Raw genomic sequence first — 15,366 nt, forward strand, 5'->3', positions numbered from 1 at the left:
ACACATTTTCAGAACTTTAACTTGTAAGTAAAACAAGCAGATATAACACAGGTTATTATACTGATCATGAAGTATTTGAAAGGTGTGTACTACTCACCAGGTACTCAAAGACTAGAGTGAGGGAGCGTTCTGTGTGTATGATGTCATGCAGCGTGACAATGTTGGCATGTTTTAGGTTCTTCAGTAGAGACACTGTAGAGACGCACAGAGAAAAGGGTTGGATGCTGCATGGAGGAGTGAGGACATCCTAATGACATTTTAGCGCCACTGGGTGGTAGTGTTCTGCTCCTGAGTTCTTCTGAAAAGCTACTGTAGTAAATCTGAGACAAAAACCCTGTTGGTACAGTATGTGTTTTGTGAGAAGAGGTTAGGAGAGGTTTGATGGTTGTATTAGTCTCTCTAGATGGACGTGATGCCTCCCACAATGTACCAATGTTCCAGCATACACGTCTGTACTTAGACCGCCATCAGTTTGGAATAGAGAGGAAAGGGTGGAGTTGGACGCCAGAAAATCAGCTCAGAGCCCTGCCGTAAACGTTTCCAGCAGCTAGCTAGATGGAGCTTGCCGAGGATATTTTCCATGAGTGTATTCTGCAAGCGAGTCGTTTGCATGCGCTATGACGTTAGTGTTACAAGCGTACAACCACTGACTGGCTGTGGATAAAACTAACCTAGCTGTCTTCGTCCACATTGTGTGTCCACCTCTGTCATGTTTCCCAGGGGATTATTTTTAAGCACCCACTCGTGATTTGTTGGGGGAGTTGTCTGTGTGAAGAGCGTCCTCCAAATCCAACATCATTCCCAGACCTACCACTGTAGCTCTAGGCCTGGGCATTTCCGAGACTATGGTTGTATAGGGTGCTGTGTGTTTTTACCTTCCCTGATAGCTGTACAGGGCGCTCCCTCCTCGTGCTCTAACCTAATCTCTTTCAGCGCCACCAAGTTTTCCGTCAATTTGCTCCGCCCCTTAAACACCGTGGCATATGTCCCCTACACAGGAACAGGAAGTAATTGAAACAGGAATAATTAGTTAATCACATCAGTTTTTTACATATACAATGGTCATCACTTTATGGCCATGCCAAATGTCTAACCCTGACTACTGAGCCTAACCCATAACCTTATCCCTAACACTAACCCTACCCCATAACCCTAACCCTACCCATAACCTTATCCCTACCCCATAACCTTATCCCTAACACTAACCCTACCCCATAGCATTAACCCTAACCCTACCCCATAACCTTAACCCTACCCCATAACCTTATCCCTACCCCATAACCTTATCCATAACCTTATCCCTACCCCATAACCGTATCCCTAACATTAACCTTATCCCTACCCCATAACCTTATCCCTAACATTATCCCTACCCCATAACCTTATCCCTAACCCATAACCTTAACCCTACCCCATAGCATTAACCCTAACCCATAACCTTAACCCTACCCCATAACCTTATCCCTAACATTAACCCTACCCCCTACCCCATAACCTTATCCCTACCCCTTAACCTTATCCCTACCCCATAACTTTATCCCTAATACTAACTATATTCCATAACCTTATCCTTAATACTAACCATACTCCATAACCTTATCCTTAATACTAACCATACTCCATAACCTTATCCCTAATACTAACCATACTCCGTAACCTTATCCCTAATACTAACCATACCCCGTAACCTTACCCCGTAACCTTAGCCCTAATACTAACCATACCCCGTAACCTTAGCCCCTAATACTAACCATACCCCGTAACCTTAGCCCTAATACTAACCGTAACCTTAGCCCTAATACTAACCATACCCCGTAAACTTAGCCCTAATACTAACCGTAACCTTAGCCCTAATACTAACCATACCCCATAAACTTAGCCCTAACTTATAAAGAAGGTTTGTTTGGCTACCAGGTATCTTTTGTCATTGCTGTCTCTTTTTTTGAAACACTGGCTTGTCTCATGGCAGGATGTAAGGTATTTTAAACATGATCACCTTGTTATGTAGATGAGCAGTCATAGTTGACCAGACACTAGTTCTGTTAGGACATGTGTTTACAGTAAACTAACCCCCGCCCCCTCAACCTAGACTGCATGCCATTCCAGAACACTGCTCCCACCCTGCTGTCTTCCATGTTCACTCCTCCACAGATCTGGCAGGACTGCATAGGTTTCAATATGACGCAATATGAAGGAAACTAAATACAGGGATTGCTTACACCTATCCAGCTATTGTGAAACGGAGTGACTGAGGACAGGTGGAAGGGGACAACTTTCTGTCATGAGATGTAGCCCAGTTGTTGACCCTAATGACTGAGCATGACTAGGACAGATGTAGCCCAGTTGTTGACCCTAATGACTGAGCATGACTAGGACAGATGTAGCCCAGTTGTTGACCCTAATGACTGAGCATGACTAGGACAGATGTAGCCCAGTTGTTGACCCTAATGACTGAGCATGACTAGGACAGATGTAGCCCAGTTGTTGACCCTAATGACTGAGCATGACTAGGACAGATGCAGCCCAGTTGTTGACCCTAATGACTGAGCATGACTAGGACAGATGCGGCTCAGTTGTTGACCCTAATGACTGAGCATGACTAGGACAGATGTAGCCCAGTTGTTGACCCTGATGACTGAGCATGACTAGGACAGATGTAGCCCAGTTGTTGACCCTGATGACTGAGCATGACTAGGACAGATGTAGCCCAGTTGTTGACCCTGATGACTGAGCATGACTAGGACAGATGTAGCCCAGTTGTTGACCCTGATGACTGAGCATGACTAGGACAGATGTAGCCCAGTTGTTGACCCTGATGACTGAGCATGACTAGGACAGATGTAGCCCAGTTGTTGACCCCCTGCATGACTGAGCAGTTGTTGACCCTGATGACTGAGCATGACTAGGATGTAGCCCAGTTGTTGACCCTGATGACTGAGCATGACTAGGACAGATGTAGCCCAGTTGTTGACCCTGATGACTGAGCATGACTAGGACAGATGTAGCCCAGTTGTTGACCCTGATGACTGAGCATGACTAGGACAGATGTAGCCCAGTTGTTGACCCTGATGACTGAGCATGACTAGGACAGATGTAGCCCAGTTGTTGACCCTGATGACTGAGCATGACTAGGAAAGATGTAGCCCAGTTGTTGACCCTAATGACTGAGCATGACTAGGACAGATGTAGCCCAGTTGTTGACCCTAATGACTGAGCATGACTAGGACAGATGTAGCCCAGTTGTTGACCCTAATGACTGAGCATGACTAGGACAGATGTAGCCCGGTTGTTGACCCTAATGACTGAGCATGACTAGGACAGATGTAGCCCGGTTGTTGACCCTAATGACTGAGCATGACTAGGACAGATGTAGCCCGGTTGTTGACCCTAATGACTGAGCATGACTAGGACAGATGTAGCCCGGTTGTTGACCCTAATGACTGAGCATGACTAGGACAGATGTAGCCCGGTTGTTGACCCTAATGACTGAGCATGACTAGGACAGATGTAGCCCGGTTGTTGACCCTGATGACTGAGCATGACTAGGACAGATGTAGCCCGGTTGTTGACCCTAATGACTGAGCATGACTAGGACAGATGTAGCCTATTTAGTCTGACTGCTCCTCTGCACTAACAGTAACTCAGGGTTCATGAGTACAGTCTGAGACAACAGATAAGTAGCCACTGTGTGTGAGACTACACACACCAGTTCTATAAATCAATCTAATATTGCTATGTAGAACTAGGTATGCAGTAGGGGAGACTGGGGTTGGTTGTCACACGTTTTACTCTCGTGTAGTTCTCAGCACCAGTATATCTTACAAGACTCTTTTCAACATTATAGAAAGAAAGGCCTTGGGTTGAAATGGGGACCATTTTTATCCTCATCTTATTCCAACATGGAGTTATAAGCAATCAAACACACTCTGTACACTTGTGACAACCAGTGTGTAGTTGGTTGTCACAGTGTTTGTTAGTAGCTTCTTCCTTTTGGAACAGGAAAAGAAGCACTATAACATACATAGTCTTAGAAATGGCCAAGCCTTTCTTTGATCAAACAATATTTCAAACAAAATCCTGCATTTTATGACTTGAGAACAACATATGACATTTTGAGTAGGTTTTTGTGGGTGTGTGTCAGAAACAATGTGTGCGGAAACAAACCCAGATGGAGCCGATTCCTCTGCCCAACGGATGTATACATGATGCATCAGGAAGATGCCGTTTAGACATCGTTTGCAAATTGGCAAGACGTCTCCGATATATTTACATTCTAAATATCTACATTCTAAATTCTACATTGTTTATACGTCGGCCAGGCATCAACATTATTTTCTGGTGTCTCGGTGACGTCTCTGTGTAAACGCTCTCCACACTACATATTCCCAAGACATTTTGATATGTCGGCCAAAAGTGTTTGTGTTTACTGGTAAGGGAGGTCTTTATAGCAACAGCACAAAAGAGCTTGGGATTTATTGTATACTGGCAGTGGCAATGTCCCCAATTAATATATGGTTACAATGGAGTTGGTAGGGACAACCAACCCCACGTTCCATTTGACAATTCCCCCCCAATGCTAATTACCACATGGCTTGACCTAGCAACTTAGAAATAGGTTTGGGATGGAGTCTTTCTGCTTTTCAACAAACATAATTTCATAGTTCTAAAGATTTATAAAGAACTTTATTTTACTTTCTCTTATGAAATACACAAATTCCTCTCATCTCAGGGGTTAAATAGAAGGTGAAAATCCACACACTGAATAGCTACACTGGGAATACCCACACACCTTTAGTTTCAACCATTCTAATTGCTCTGTATCCTGCACCTATTAAAACAGCTGGATGTGTGCCTTAAACTGCAGCTGAAAGCACGTAACCATAGCGACATTCTTACCTCTCCCAGTTTTCCCAGTTTCACGTACGTCTCCAGCTTTCCAAAGCCAATGTCAGACTGTATGGAAAAATACACAAGGTACCATAAAGTTATGCAACACCCAATTCCCCCTTTGTGAGAAAATAATTGCCCCCTTACGCTCAATAGCTGTTTGTGACAAATTTTTGCCCACTCTTGCTTGCAGAACTGCTGTAGATCAGCAACATTTGTGAGTTTTCAAGTATAAGCTGCTCATTTCAAGTCCTGCCACAACATCTCAATTGGGATTAGGTCTGGACTTTGACAGATGGCCTGACATTCTCTTGTAGAATTCTCTGATACAGAGCAGAATTCATGGTTCCTTATATTAAGGAAAGTCGTCCAGGTCCTGAGGCAGCAAAGCATCCCCAAACCATCATACTACCACCACTACGCTTGAATGCTGGTATGAGGGTCTTAGTGTAGAATTCAGTGTTTGGTTCTCGCCGGGCATAATGGGACCCATGCCGTCCAAAAAGTTGACTCAAGTTTGCCAAAAAGCACCTGGAAGCATCTGGATGATCAAGACTCTGACAATGTTTTCAAGACTCTGTTTTATGGACAGATTATTCAAACGTGTAACTTTTTGGATGCCATGGGTCCCATTATGCCTGATGAAAACCAAACACTGCATTCCACAGTAAGAACCTCATACCAACAGTCAAGCATGTTGGTCATATGATAGTTTGGGAATGCTTTGCTGCCTCAGGACCAAGACGATCCAAAAGATACAATCAAGTCTACATGAAAATGGCTAAAAAGCAACACATTTTATGTTTTGGAATGGCCTAGTCAAAATCCAGGCCTAATCCCAATTGAGATGTTGTGGGAGGACTTGAAATGAGCAGTTCATGATTAAAACCCCACAAATGTCACTAGTTAAAGCAGTTCTGCATGGGAGAGTGGGCCAAAATCCCTCCACAGCGTCGTGAGTGACTGATCAACAACTACAGGAAGCGTTTGGTTGCAGTCATTGCAGCTAAAGGTGGCACAACCAGTTATTGAGTGTAAGGGGGCAATTACTTTTTCACACAGGGGAATTGGGTGTTGCATAACATTGTTTATCAATTAAATGAAATAAGTATGTCATTGTTGTGTTATTTGTTCACTCAGGTTCCTTTAATCTAATATTAGGTTTGGGTTGAAGCTCCAACATTCAGTATAAAAAAAAACATGTAAAATCTGAGACATTTATAAAGGGGAAAATACTTTTTCATGGCACTGTATGTAAGGTTATGACCATATGGTTTAGGGATCATGGTGTTGGGTACAGGGGTAGTCTACTGACCAGTAAAGCCCGCTGGGACATGCGGCTGAGGGGTTTGATTTAGGGTATTAGGGTATGCGTGTATTAGGGTACTGCAGTATGGGTGTAAAGGGGTACAGGGTACTGAACAGTGATGACTGTCACGACGTGTCTGAGTGGATTGATTTAGGGTGTTTAGGGGTATGGGTGTATTGGGGTGTGGGTGTATTGCGGTATGGGTATATAGGCGTTTGAGGTATGTGATACTAACCAGTGAAGCCTGTAGTGACATGCAGCTGAGGGGTTTGGGTTAGGGTATTGTGGTATTAGAGCAGTTGTTCCCAACAAGGGGTACTAGGACCAGTTGGGGTACTTGGTCTATCCACAAGGGGTACTTGAAGACTCATGAGACCATAGGCCTACTGGTAAAATTCAAATGAGGGGGTTCTTCAGGGGTACTCCAGGCAGAGCAAAATTCACTTGGTAGTACAGTAACCGAAAAAGATTGGGAACAACTGTATTAGGGTATAGGGGTACTAACCAGTGAAGCCCGTCGGGACATGCGGCTGAGGGGTTTGCAGGGAGGAGAGTTGTTCTCATTCTCCATTTCTCTCTGCATCTGCAGCTTTTTGAGGATCTCTGGAGGCAGGCGGATGTCCATGGGCAGAGACATACGCTTACTCACATCCTGCAGAGAATCAATCAGTCATCGATATGCAACACTCACACAATCATTATTTGTGCAAATACACACATCATAAATGGGCAATATTCTCACATGACTCATTGGACCAGAACAGGTTTATTATTGTTGTTGTTATTGTTATTATTTATTCCTCCATCCACCACCCTCTTTGGAGGACTTTGTTTTACTAAAATAAATGCAATTTTTTTACATACACATTATTCATAACTTTCACAAACATGGTACTTCTATACACAGTATTACATGACACACAATATAGTTTGATCTACACATTAAATGGTATATGGTATTTTCGGTCCTAACTATTACAGATCATGTGCTGTTAAGCCCACCCCACCTATCTCCGTAGCCCACCCCGCCTATCTCCGTAGCCCACCCCACCTATCTCCTCTCCGTAGCCCACCCCGCCTATCTCCGTAGCCCATCCTTTCTCAATTTCCATGTGCCATATATTTTTCAACTGTGCTTCTGAACTCTGAACCTTTCTAATCTCATAGTATCCAAAGAGTATTGCTAACAGTATTATTATGTAATGCTAAATGATTGACTGACTTTCCAAATGGCCAACAGTGCTGTTTGTAGGGTTAGTTTTAGGTTAATGTTGTGATGGGTTAGGGTTAGTTTTAGGGTAATGTTGTGATGGGTTAGGGTTAGTTTTAGGGTAATGTTGTGATGGGTTAGGGTTAGTTTTAGGGTAATGTTGTGATGGGTTAGGGTTAGTTTTAGGGTAATGTTGTGATGGGTTTTTACAGAGTAGTGGTAAGGAGTGATTGTGTCTACTTAAAGCTAGGGATGATTAGACGATCATTAGTTTTAGGGTAATGTTGTGATGGGTTAGGGTTAGTTTTAGGGTAATGTTGTGATGGGTTAGTTTTAGGGTAATGTTGTGATGGGTTAGTTTTAGGGTAATGTTGTGATGGGTTTTTACAGAGTAGTGGTAAGGAGTGATTGTGTCTACTTAAAGCTAGGGATGATTAGACGATCATTAGTTTGAGAAAGTCATCTTCTGTTTGTGTTTCTGTTCTGTCTGTGGTTCTGAATGCAGACCTGTCTTAATGTAGGACAAGACGAATCAATCCTCTTCTGTTAATCTGTTCTTCCACCCTATGACACAGTTTCTCCTGTGAGTGACTATCTATCTCACACTTCCCCCTCTGCACCACACTTCTGGAACTGTCTGAAATAAGGTGTTTGTGTGTATGTGAATTTCCCCAGGGTGTGTGTGTGTGTGCATGCACAAACACGTGTTTGTGACTGTCGCTCTTTGCAGTTATTTTTGTTGAAAAGTAAGATGGCTGAATTTTGGAACTAAAGGTGTCTGGCCCGGCGGGTTATGTGGAAAAGAAAGAACATTCAGACGATGGCTTGTAATTCCCTGTGGGCTGTGTAGCAGCTGCTGCTGCTCTGAGGCTGAGAGGAAGTTATGACCACTCCGTTTTGAGAGGGAGGAGAGGAACCCAGTCAGTAGCTCTTATATTATAAAGGTGTAATAACTGGTTTTGTAAATGAATGTCTTATGTATACCCCCTTCAAGTAAGGTTTGACCTACATTTGTACAGGAGGCTACATTTGTACAGGAGGCTACATTTGCATTAGTGTCCCTCTCAGTATAGCAGTTCCTCTCGGATTGGAACCACTTTGGTGTTGTGAGCTAGACTATACTAATTGGCATGTCAATGTGAACTTTATCATTTCTAAACGTTCCTATTTCTCCTTCTCCCCAACTCTCCCTCCCTTGGAGGTCATAAGGTGAATGCACCAATTTGTAAGTCGCTCTGGATAAGAGCGTCTGCTAAATGACTTAAATGTAATGTAATGTCTCACCACCATAGAGAAGTGTCGGTGTGGTGCTTTGCTGCGGTACTGGAGCTGGGAGGGGGACTGTGCTCCGGGCGTGGCTGGCTCAGGGCTCACTGGACTGGGACTGGCCTCAGGGTGCAGCGAAGGCAGGGTCAGGCTGTCTGGAGTCAGTGCTGCAGGTCAGACGGAGAGAGAGAACGCACTCTTTAGAGTTATGGAAAACATTTAACACACAGATGCTGAGAAATACTCCATATTGTAGCCTTAAACACACACGGACAGGCTTGCTTGAACATCCTCTGTTCAGTGTTGTACACAGCAGATTGAGTGGACAATTACACTTTACAAATAAAAACGACACAGCACTCATTCAGACACTACACAAGGCTGCATCAGCTACAGTGTGGAAATATGTGCATGTGTTTACAGTCCTCTGAACAGCTTGTGTTTCAGCCTTGGTTTGATCCTGTGTGTGAATGGGTTGTTGGTCTAGCTGCTGTTGGATGTGTTTGGAGTGGATATGTCTGTTCCATCGCATCGACTGACACCTCTGTGTATGTGTGTGCGTGTGTGTGTGCACATGCGTATGTGTGTTCAGCCCGCTGCCTCTCGGGGTGTTTGATGTAGACTGCGGTGAGCTCTTTAACGCCGTGTTTCCATGGGGACACTGACTGTTAACAAAAGCGTGTGAGCATGTGGCTAAACGGAGGGAGATATCCTCTCTCTCTCAGAAGGCAAAGACATCAACTCAATGACTATTCAACGTCATTTCACTGAAATGAAGTGATAACAGCAAATCAAATCAATGTGTCACATGCGCTGAATACAACAGGTGTAGACCTTACAGTGAAATGCTGAATACAACAGGTGTAGACCTTACAGTGAAATGCTGAATACAACAGGTGTAGACCTTACAGTGAAATGCTGAATACAACAGGTGTAGACCTTACAGGGAAATGCTGAATACAACAGGTGTAGACCTTACAGTGAAATGCTGAATACAACAGGTGTAGACCTTACAGTGAAATGCTGAATACAACAGGTGTAGACCTTACAGTGAAATGCTTACTTACAAGCCCTTAACAAACAATGCACTTAAGAAAAAGTGTTAAGTAAAAAAAGAAGTTAAAAATAACATTCAAAGAGCAGCAGTAAAATAACAGTAGCCAGGCTATATACAGGGGGTACCGGTACAGAGTCAGTGTGCGAGGGCACAGGTTAGTCGAGGATGGTTTCAACCAGTGTTTGCCCAGTGAGCTCTCTCTCTCTGTCTGTATCCCTCTCTGTCTGTCTACTTATTCTCTCTGACAGATACAGTATCACAGCCTGTTATTAGTGGAAATTAAAAAGCCCTGGCTACTCCTACATACACAGAGACTCACACAGAGACCATTTTTTGGTGTACCTCCATGCAGGTGATGATGGAGATTTAGATGTTAGATTTGAGTTTAGCTAAAAGTTAGGAGGCAAGTAGCTCTCAGTGTTTAGAAAAATAAGGTGACAAAAACAGATGTGACAAAAGAGCGATAGAGAGATCAACGAAGGAGAGGGGGGGGGGGGATTGGATGGAATGAAGTGGCAATAGATGAATGGTTTGATTAATATTCCTGCTGTGAGTGGGCACACAGAGAGAGAGAGAGAGAGAGAGAGATAGGGAGCCTGTTTGGCTCATCATTTAAATATCACAGTTACAGCAACCCTTTGATCTGTCTGCTCTTAATTGGGGCCAGGTGAGACATGCACACACACAATGTTCTAGTCCGATCCTGTCTGAGATGGGAGATTTATATCTATTGAAGTGAATTATGTAGTAAAAGGCAGGCTCTCCCATGGCAAGTTAGGAAACCCAATCATTGGAGAAGTGGACAAAGACATGAAGGGCTCTATTTCTTGCTGGCGTTAAGGCGGCTTTCGTGTCAAACGTATGTTAGTTTGCAATTTCGTCATGTAAAAACGGGTGCACTGGCATTTTCCAGCCATAATGTTTGGCAATTCACCTGTCTTATATCATTTTCCAGCCATAATGTTCGGCAATTCACCTGTCTTATATCATTTTCCAGCCATAATGTTCGGCAATTCACCTGTCTTATATCATTTTCCAGCCATAATGTTCGGCAATTCACCTGTCTTATATCATTTTCCAGCCATAATGTTCAGCAATTCACCTGTCTTATATCATTTTCCAGCCATGTTTGGCAATTCACCTGTCTTATATCATTTTCCAGCCATAATTCACCCGTCTTATATCATTTTGCCACCTGTCTTATATCATTTTCCAGCCATAATGTCCAGCAATTCACCTGTCTTATATCATTTTCCAGCCATAATGCCATGTTCGGCAATTCACCTGTCTTATATCATTTTCCAGCCATAATGCCATGTTCGGCAATTCACCTGTCTTATATCATTTTCCAGCCATAATGCCATGTTCGGCAATTCACCTGTCTTCTATCATTTTCCAGCCATGATGCCATGTTAATGTCTTATATCATCCAGCCATTGTTCGGCAATTCACCTGTCTTATATCATTTTCCAGCCATAATGCCTATAATCCAGTAATGCCATGGCAATTCACCTGTCTTATATCATTTTCCAGCCATAATGCCATGTTTGGCAATTCACCTGTCTTATATCATTTTCCAGCCATAATGCCATGTTCGGCAATTCACCTGTCTTATATCATTTTCCAGCCATAATGTTCGGCAATTCACCTGTCTTATATCATTTTCCAGCCATAATGCCATGTTCGGCAATTCACCTGTCTTATATCAGCTCGCTTGCGCTCAGATGGGAGGCCCACATTATTTTAGCCATGTAGGTCCCATTTTGGACGTGATTAAAACCCCCTCCATGATGTAGGCTATGTGTCTATGCCCATCATGAAACAAGAGATGAGTACCTCTGAATACCAGGGAACCTCGTATTTAGAAGTTATCTGAAAACTGTAACCTGTAAAAAATGGGTTGTTTTCCATTTCAAACAGCAATGCGTGTCTTTTTATCCTGTCGATTATCATTACATTTGACATGTATTTGCTTGTTTTTCAGTTTAATTTTATTACAACCTATCTTATTGGGGCGGCAGGTATCCTAGTGGTTAGAGCATTGGACTAGTAACTGAAAGGTTGCTAGATTGAATCCCTGAGCTGACAAGGTAAATATCTGTCATTCTGCCCCTGAACAAGGCAGTTAACCCACTGTTCCTAGGCTGTCATTGAAAATAAGAATGTGTTCTTAACTGACTAGTTAAATATATATTAAATGGTATGATTCACCTTCCTGGTTTTATGGTGACAACGTTGGATGCGTTGTACACATTCACACATTCTGGAGATGTGTGAATGTGTAGGGTTATCTTCATAAATTCTGTTCATGCTGTTCTGGTTAGTGTTTATTGGCTTATTTCACTGTAGAGCCTCTAGTCCTGCTCACTATACCTTATCCAACCTACTAGTTCCACCACCCACACGTGATGACATCTCCTGGTTTCAATGATGTTTCTAGAGACAATATCTCTCTCATCATCACTCAATACCTAGGTTTACCTCCACTGTATTCACATCCTACCATACCTTTGTCTGTACATTATACCTTGAAGCTATTTTATCACCCCCAGAAACCTCCTTTTACTCTCTGTTCCAGACGTTCTAGACGACCAATTCTTATTGCTTTTAGCCGTACCCTTATCCTACTCCTCCTCTGTTCCTCTGGTGAGGTAGAGGTGAATCCAGGCCCTGCAGTGCCTAGCTCCACTCCTATTCCCCAGGCGCTCTCTTTTGATGACTTCTGTAACCGTAATAGCCTTGGTTTCATGCATGTTAACATTAGAAGCCTCCTCCCTAAGTTTGTTCTATTCACTGCTTTAGCACACTCTGCCAACCCGGATGTTCTAGCTGTGTCTGAATCCTGGCTTAGGAAGACCACCAAAAATTCTGAAATTTTCATCCCAAACTACAACATTTTCAGACAAGATAGAACTGCCAAAGGGGGCGGTGTTCCAATCTACTGCAAAGATAGAACTCTGCAGGCTGTCCTACTATCCAGGTCTGTACCCAAACAATTTGAACTTCTACTTTTAAAAATCCACCTCTCTAAAAACAAGTCTCTCACCGTTGCAGCCTGCTATAGACCACCCTCTGCCCCCAGCTGTGCTCTGGACACCATATGTGAACTGATTGCTCCCCATCTATCTTCAGAGCTCGTGCTGCTAGGCAACCTAAACTGGAACATGCTTAACACTCCAGCCATCCTACAATCTAAGCGTAATGCCCTCAATCTCACACAAATGATCAATGAACCTACCAGGTACCTCCCCAAAGCCTTAAGCATGGGCACCCTCATAGATATCATCCTAACCAACTTGCCCTCTAAATACACCTCTGCTGTCTTCAAACAAGATCTCAGCGATCACTGCCTCTGCCTGCATCCGTAATGGGTCAGCGGTCAAACGACCTCCACTCATCACTGTCAAACGCTCCCTGAAACACTTCAGCGAGCAGGCCTTTCTAATCGACCTGGCCGGGGTATCCTGGAAGGATATTGATCTCATCCCGTAAGTAGAGGATGCCTGGTTATTTTTTTAAATGCCTTCCTAACCATCTTAAATAAGCATGCCCCATTCAAGAAATTTAGAACCAGGAACAGATATATCCCTTGGTTCTCCCCAGACCTGACTGCCCTTAACCAACACAAAAACATCCTATGGCGTTCTGCATTAGCATCGAACAGCCCCCGTGATATGCAGCTGTTCAGGGAAGCTAGAAACCATTATACACAGGCAGTTAGAAATTTGCTTCCTGCAAAACTAACTCCAAAAAGTTCTGGGACACTGTAAAGTCCATGGAGAATAAGAACACCTCCCAGTTGCCCACTGCACTGAAGATAGGAAATACTGTCACACTGATAAATCCACTATAATTGAGAATTTCAATAAGCATTTTTCTACGGCTGGCCATGCTTTCCACCTGGCTACTCCTACCCCGGTCAACAGCACTGCACCCGCCACAGCAACTCGCCAAAGCCCTCCCCATTTCTCCTTCTCCCAAATCCAGTCAGCTGATGTTCTGAAAGAGCTGCAAAATCTGGACCCCTACAAATCAGCCGGGCTAGACAATCTGGACCCCTTCTTTCTAAAATTATCTGCCGAAATTGTTGCCACCCCTATTACTAGCCTGTTCAACCTCTCTTTCATGTCGTCTGAGATTCCCAAAGATTGGAAAGCAGCTGCAGTCATCCCCCTCTTCAAAGGGGGGGACACTCTTGACCCAAACTGCTACAGACCTATATCTATCCTACCCTGCCTTTCTAAGGTCTTCGAAAGCCAAGTCAACAAACAGATTACCGACCATTTCGAATCTCACCATACCTTCTCTGCTATGCAATCTGGTTTCAGAGCTGGTCATGGGTGCACCTCAGCCACGCTCAAGGTCCTAAATGATATCTTAACTGCCATCGATAAGAAACATTACTGTGCAGCCGTATTCATTGATCTGGCCAAGGCTTTCGACTGTCAATCACCACATGCTCACCGGCAGACTTGACAGCCTTGGTTTCTCAAATGATTGCCTCGCCTGGTTCACCAACTACTTCTCTGATAGAGTTCAGTGTGTCAAATCGGAGGGTCTGCTGTCCGGACCTCTGGCAGTCTCTATGGGGGTGCCACAGGGTTCAATTCTTGGACCGACTCTCTTCTCTGTATACATCAATGATGTCGCTCTTGCTGCTGGTGAGTCTCTGATCCACCTCTACGCAGACGACACCATTCTGTATACTTCTGGCCCTTCTTTGGACACTGTGTTAACAACCATCCAGGCAAGCTTAAATGCCATACAACTCTCCTTCCGTGGCCTCCAATTGCTCTTAAATACAAGTAAAACTAAATGCATGCTCTTCAACTGATCGCTGCCTGCACCTGCCCGCCTGTCCAACATCACTACTCTGGACGGCTCTGACTTAGAATACGTGGACAACTACAAATACCTAGGTGTCTGGTTTGACTGTGAACTCTCCTTCCAGACCCACATCAAACATCTCCAATCCAAAGTTAAATCTAGAATTGGCTTCCTATTTCGCAACAAAGCATCCTTCACTCATGCTGCCAAACATATCCTTGTAAAACTGACCATACTACCAATTCTCAACTTCGGCGATGTCATTTACAAAATAGCCTCCAATACCCTACACAACAAATTGGATGCAGTCTATCACAGTGCAATCTGTTTTGTCACCAAAGCCCCATATACTACCCACCATTGCGACCTGTACGCTCTCGTTGGCTGGCCCTCGCTTCATACTCGTCGCCAAACCCACTGGCTCCATGTCATCTACAAGACCCTGCTAGGTAAAGTCCCCCCTTATCTCAGCTCGCTGGTCACCATAGCATCACCCACCTGTAGCACGTGCTCCAGCAGGTATATCTCTCTGGTCACCCCTAAAACCAATTCTTTCTTTTTTTTTGCTCCTTTGCACCCCATTATTTTTATTTCTACTTTGCACATTCTTCCACTGCAAATCTACCATTCCAGTGTTTTACTTGCTATATTGTATTTACTTTGCCACCATGGCCTTTTTATGCCTTTACCTCCCTTATCTCACCTCATTTGCTCACATCGTATATAGACTGTTTATACTGTATTATTGACTGTATGTTTGTTTTACTCCATGTGTAACTCTGTGTCGTTGTATGTGCCGAACTGCTTTGC

General features: G+C 43.8%; 1 protein-coding gene across 2 annotated transcripts in view; it reads right to left on the reverse strand.

Annotated features, from left to right (window-relative positions):
• The window catches only part of LOC115143236 (cyclin-dependent kinase 18-like), a 55,583-nt gene that overhangs the window by 10,089 nt on the left and 30,128 nt on the right, over window positions 1-15,366 (reverse strand). For both annotated transcript variants that reach the window (XM_065001854.1, XM_029683406.2), the window contains exons 2-6: window positions 8,691-8,839; window positions 6,702-6,848; window positions 4,897-4,953; window positions 876-990; window positions 98-192 (exon numbers count right to left, since the gene is read on the reverse strand). In XM_065001854.1, the coding sequence (XP_064857926.1) occupies window positions 98-192; window positions 876-990; window positions 4,897-4,953; window positions 6,702-6,848; window positions 8,691-8,839 (563 nt within the window). The remainder of the gene's footprint in view (window positions 1-97; window positions 193-875; window positions 991-4,896; window positions 4,954-6,701; window positions 6,849-8,690; window positions 8,840-15,366) is intronic.

The sequence above is a fragment of the Oncorhynchus nerka genome, linkage group LG15 (assembly GCF_034236695.1).
Source record: "Oncorhynchus nerka isolate Pitt River linkage group LG15, Oner_Uvic_2.0, whole genome shotgun sequence".
NCBI lineage: Eukaryota > Metazoa > Chordata > Actinopteri > Salmoniformes > Salmonidae > Oncorhynchus > Oncorhynchus nerka.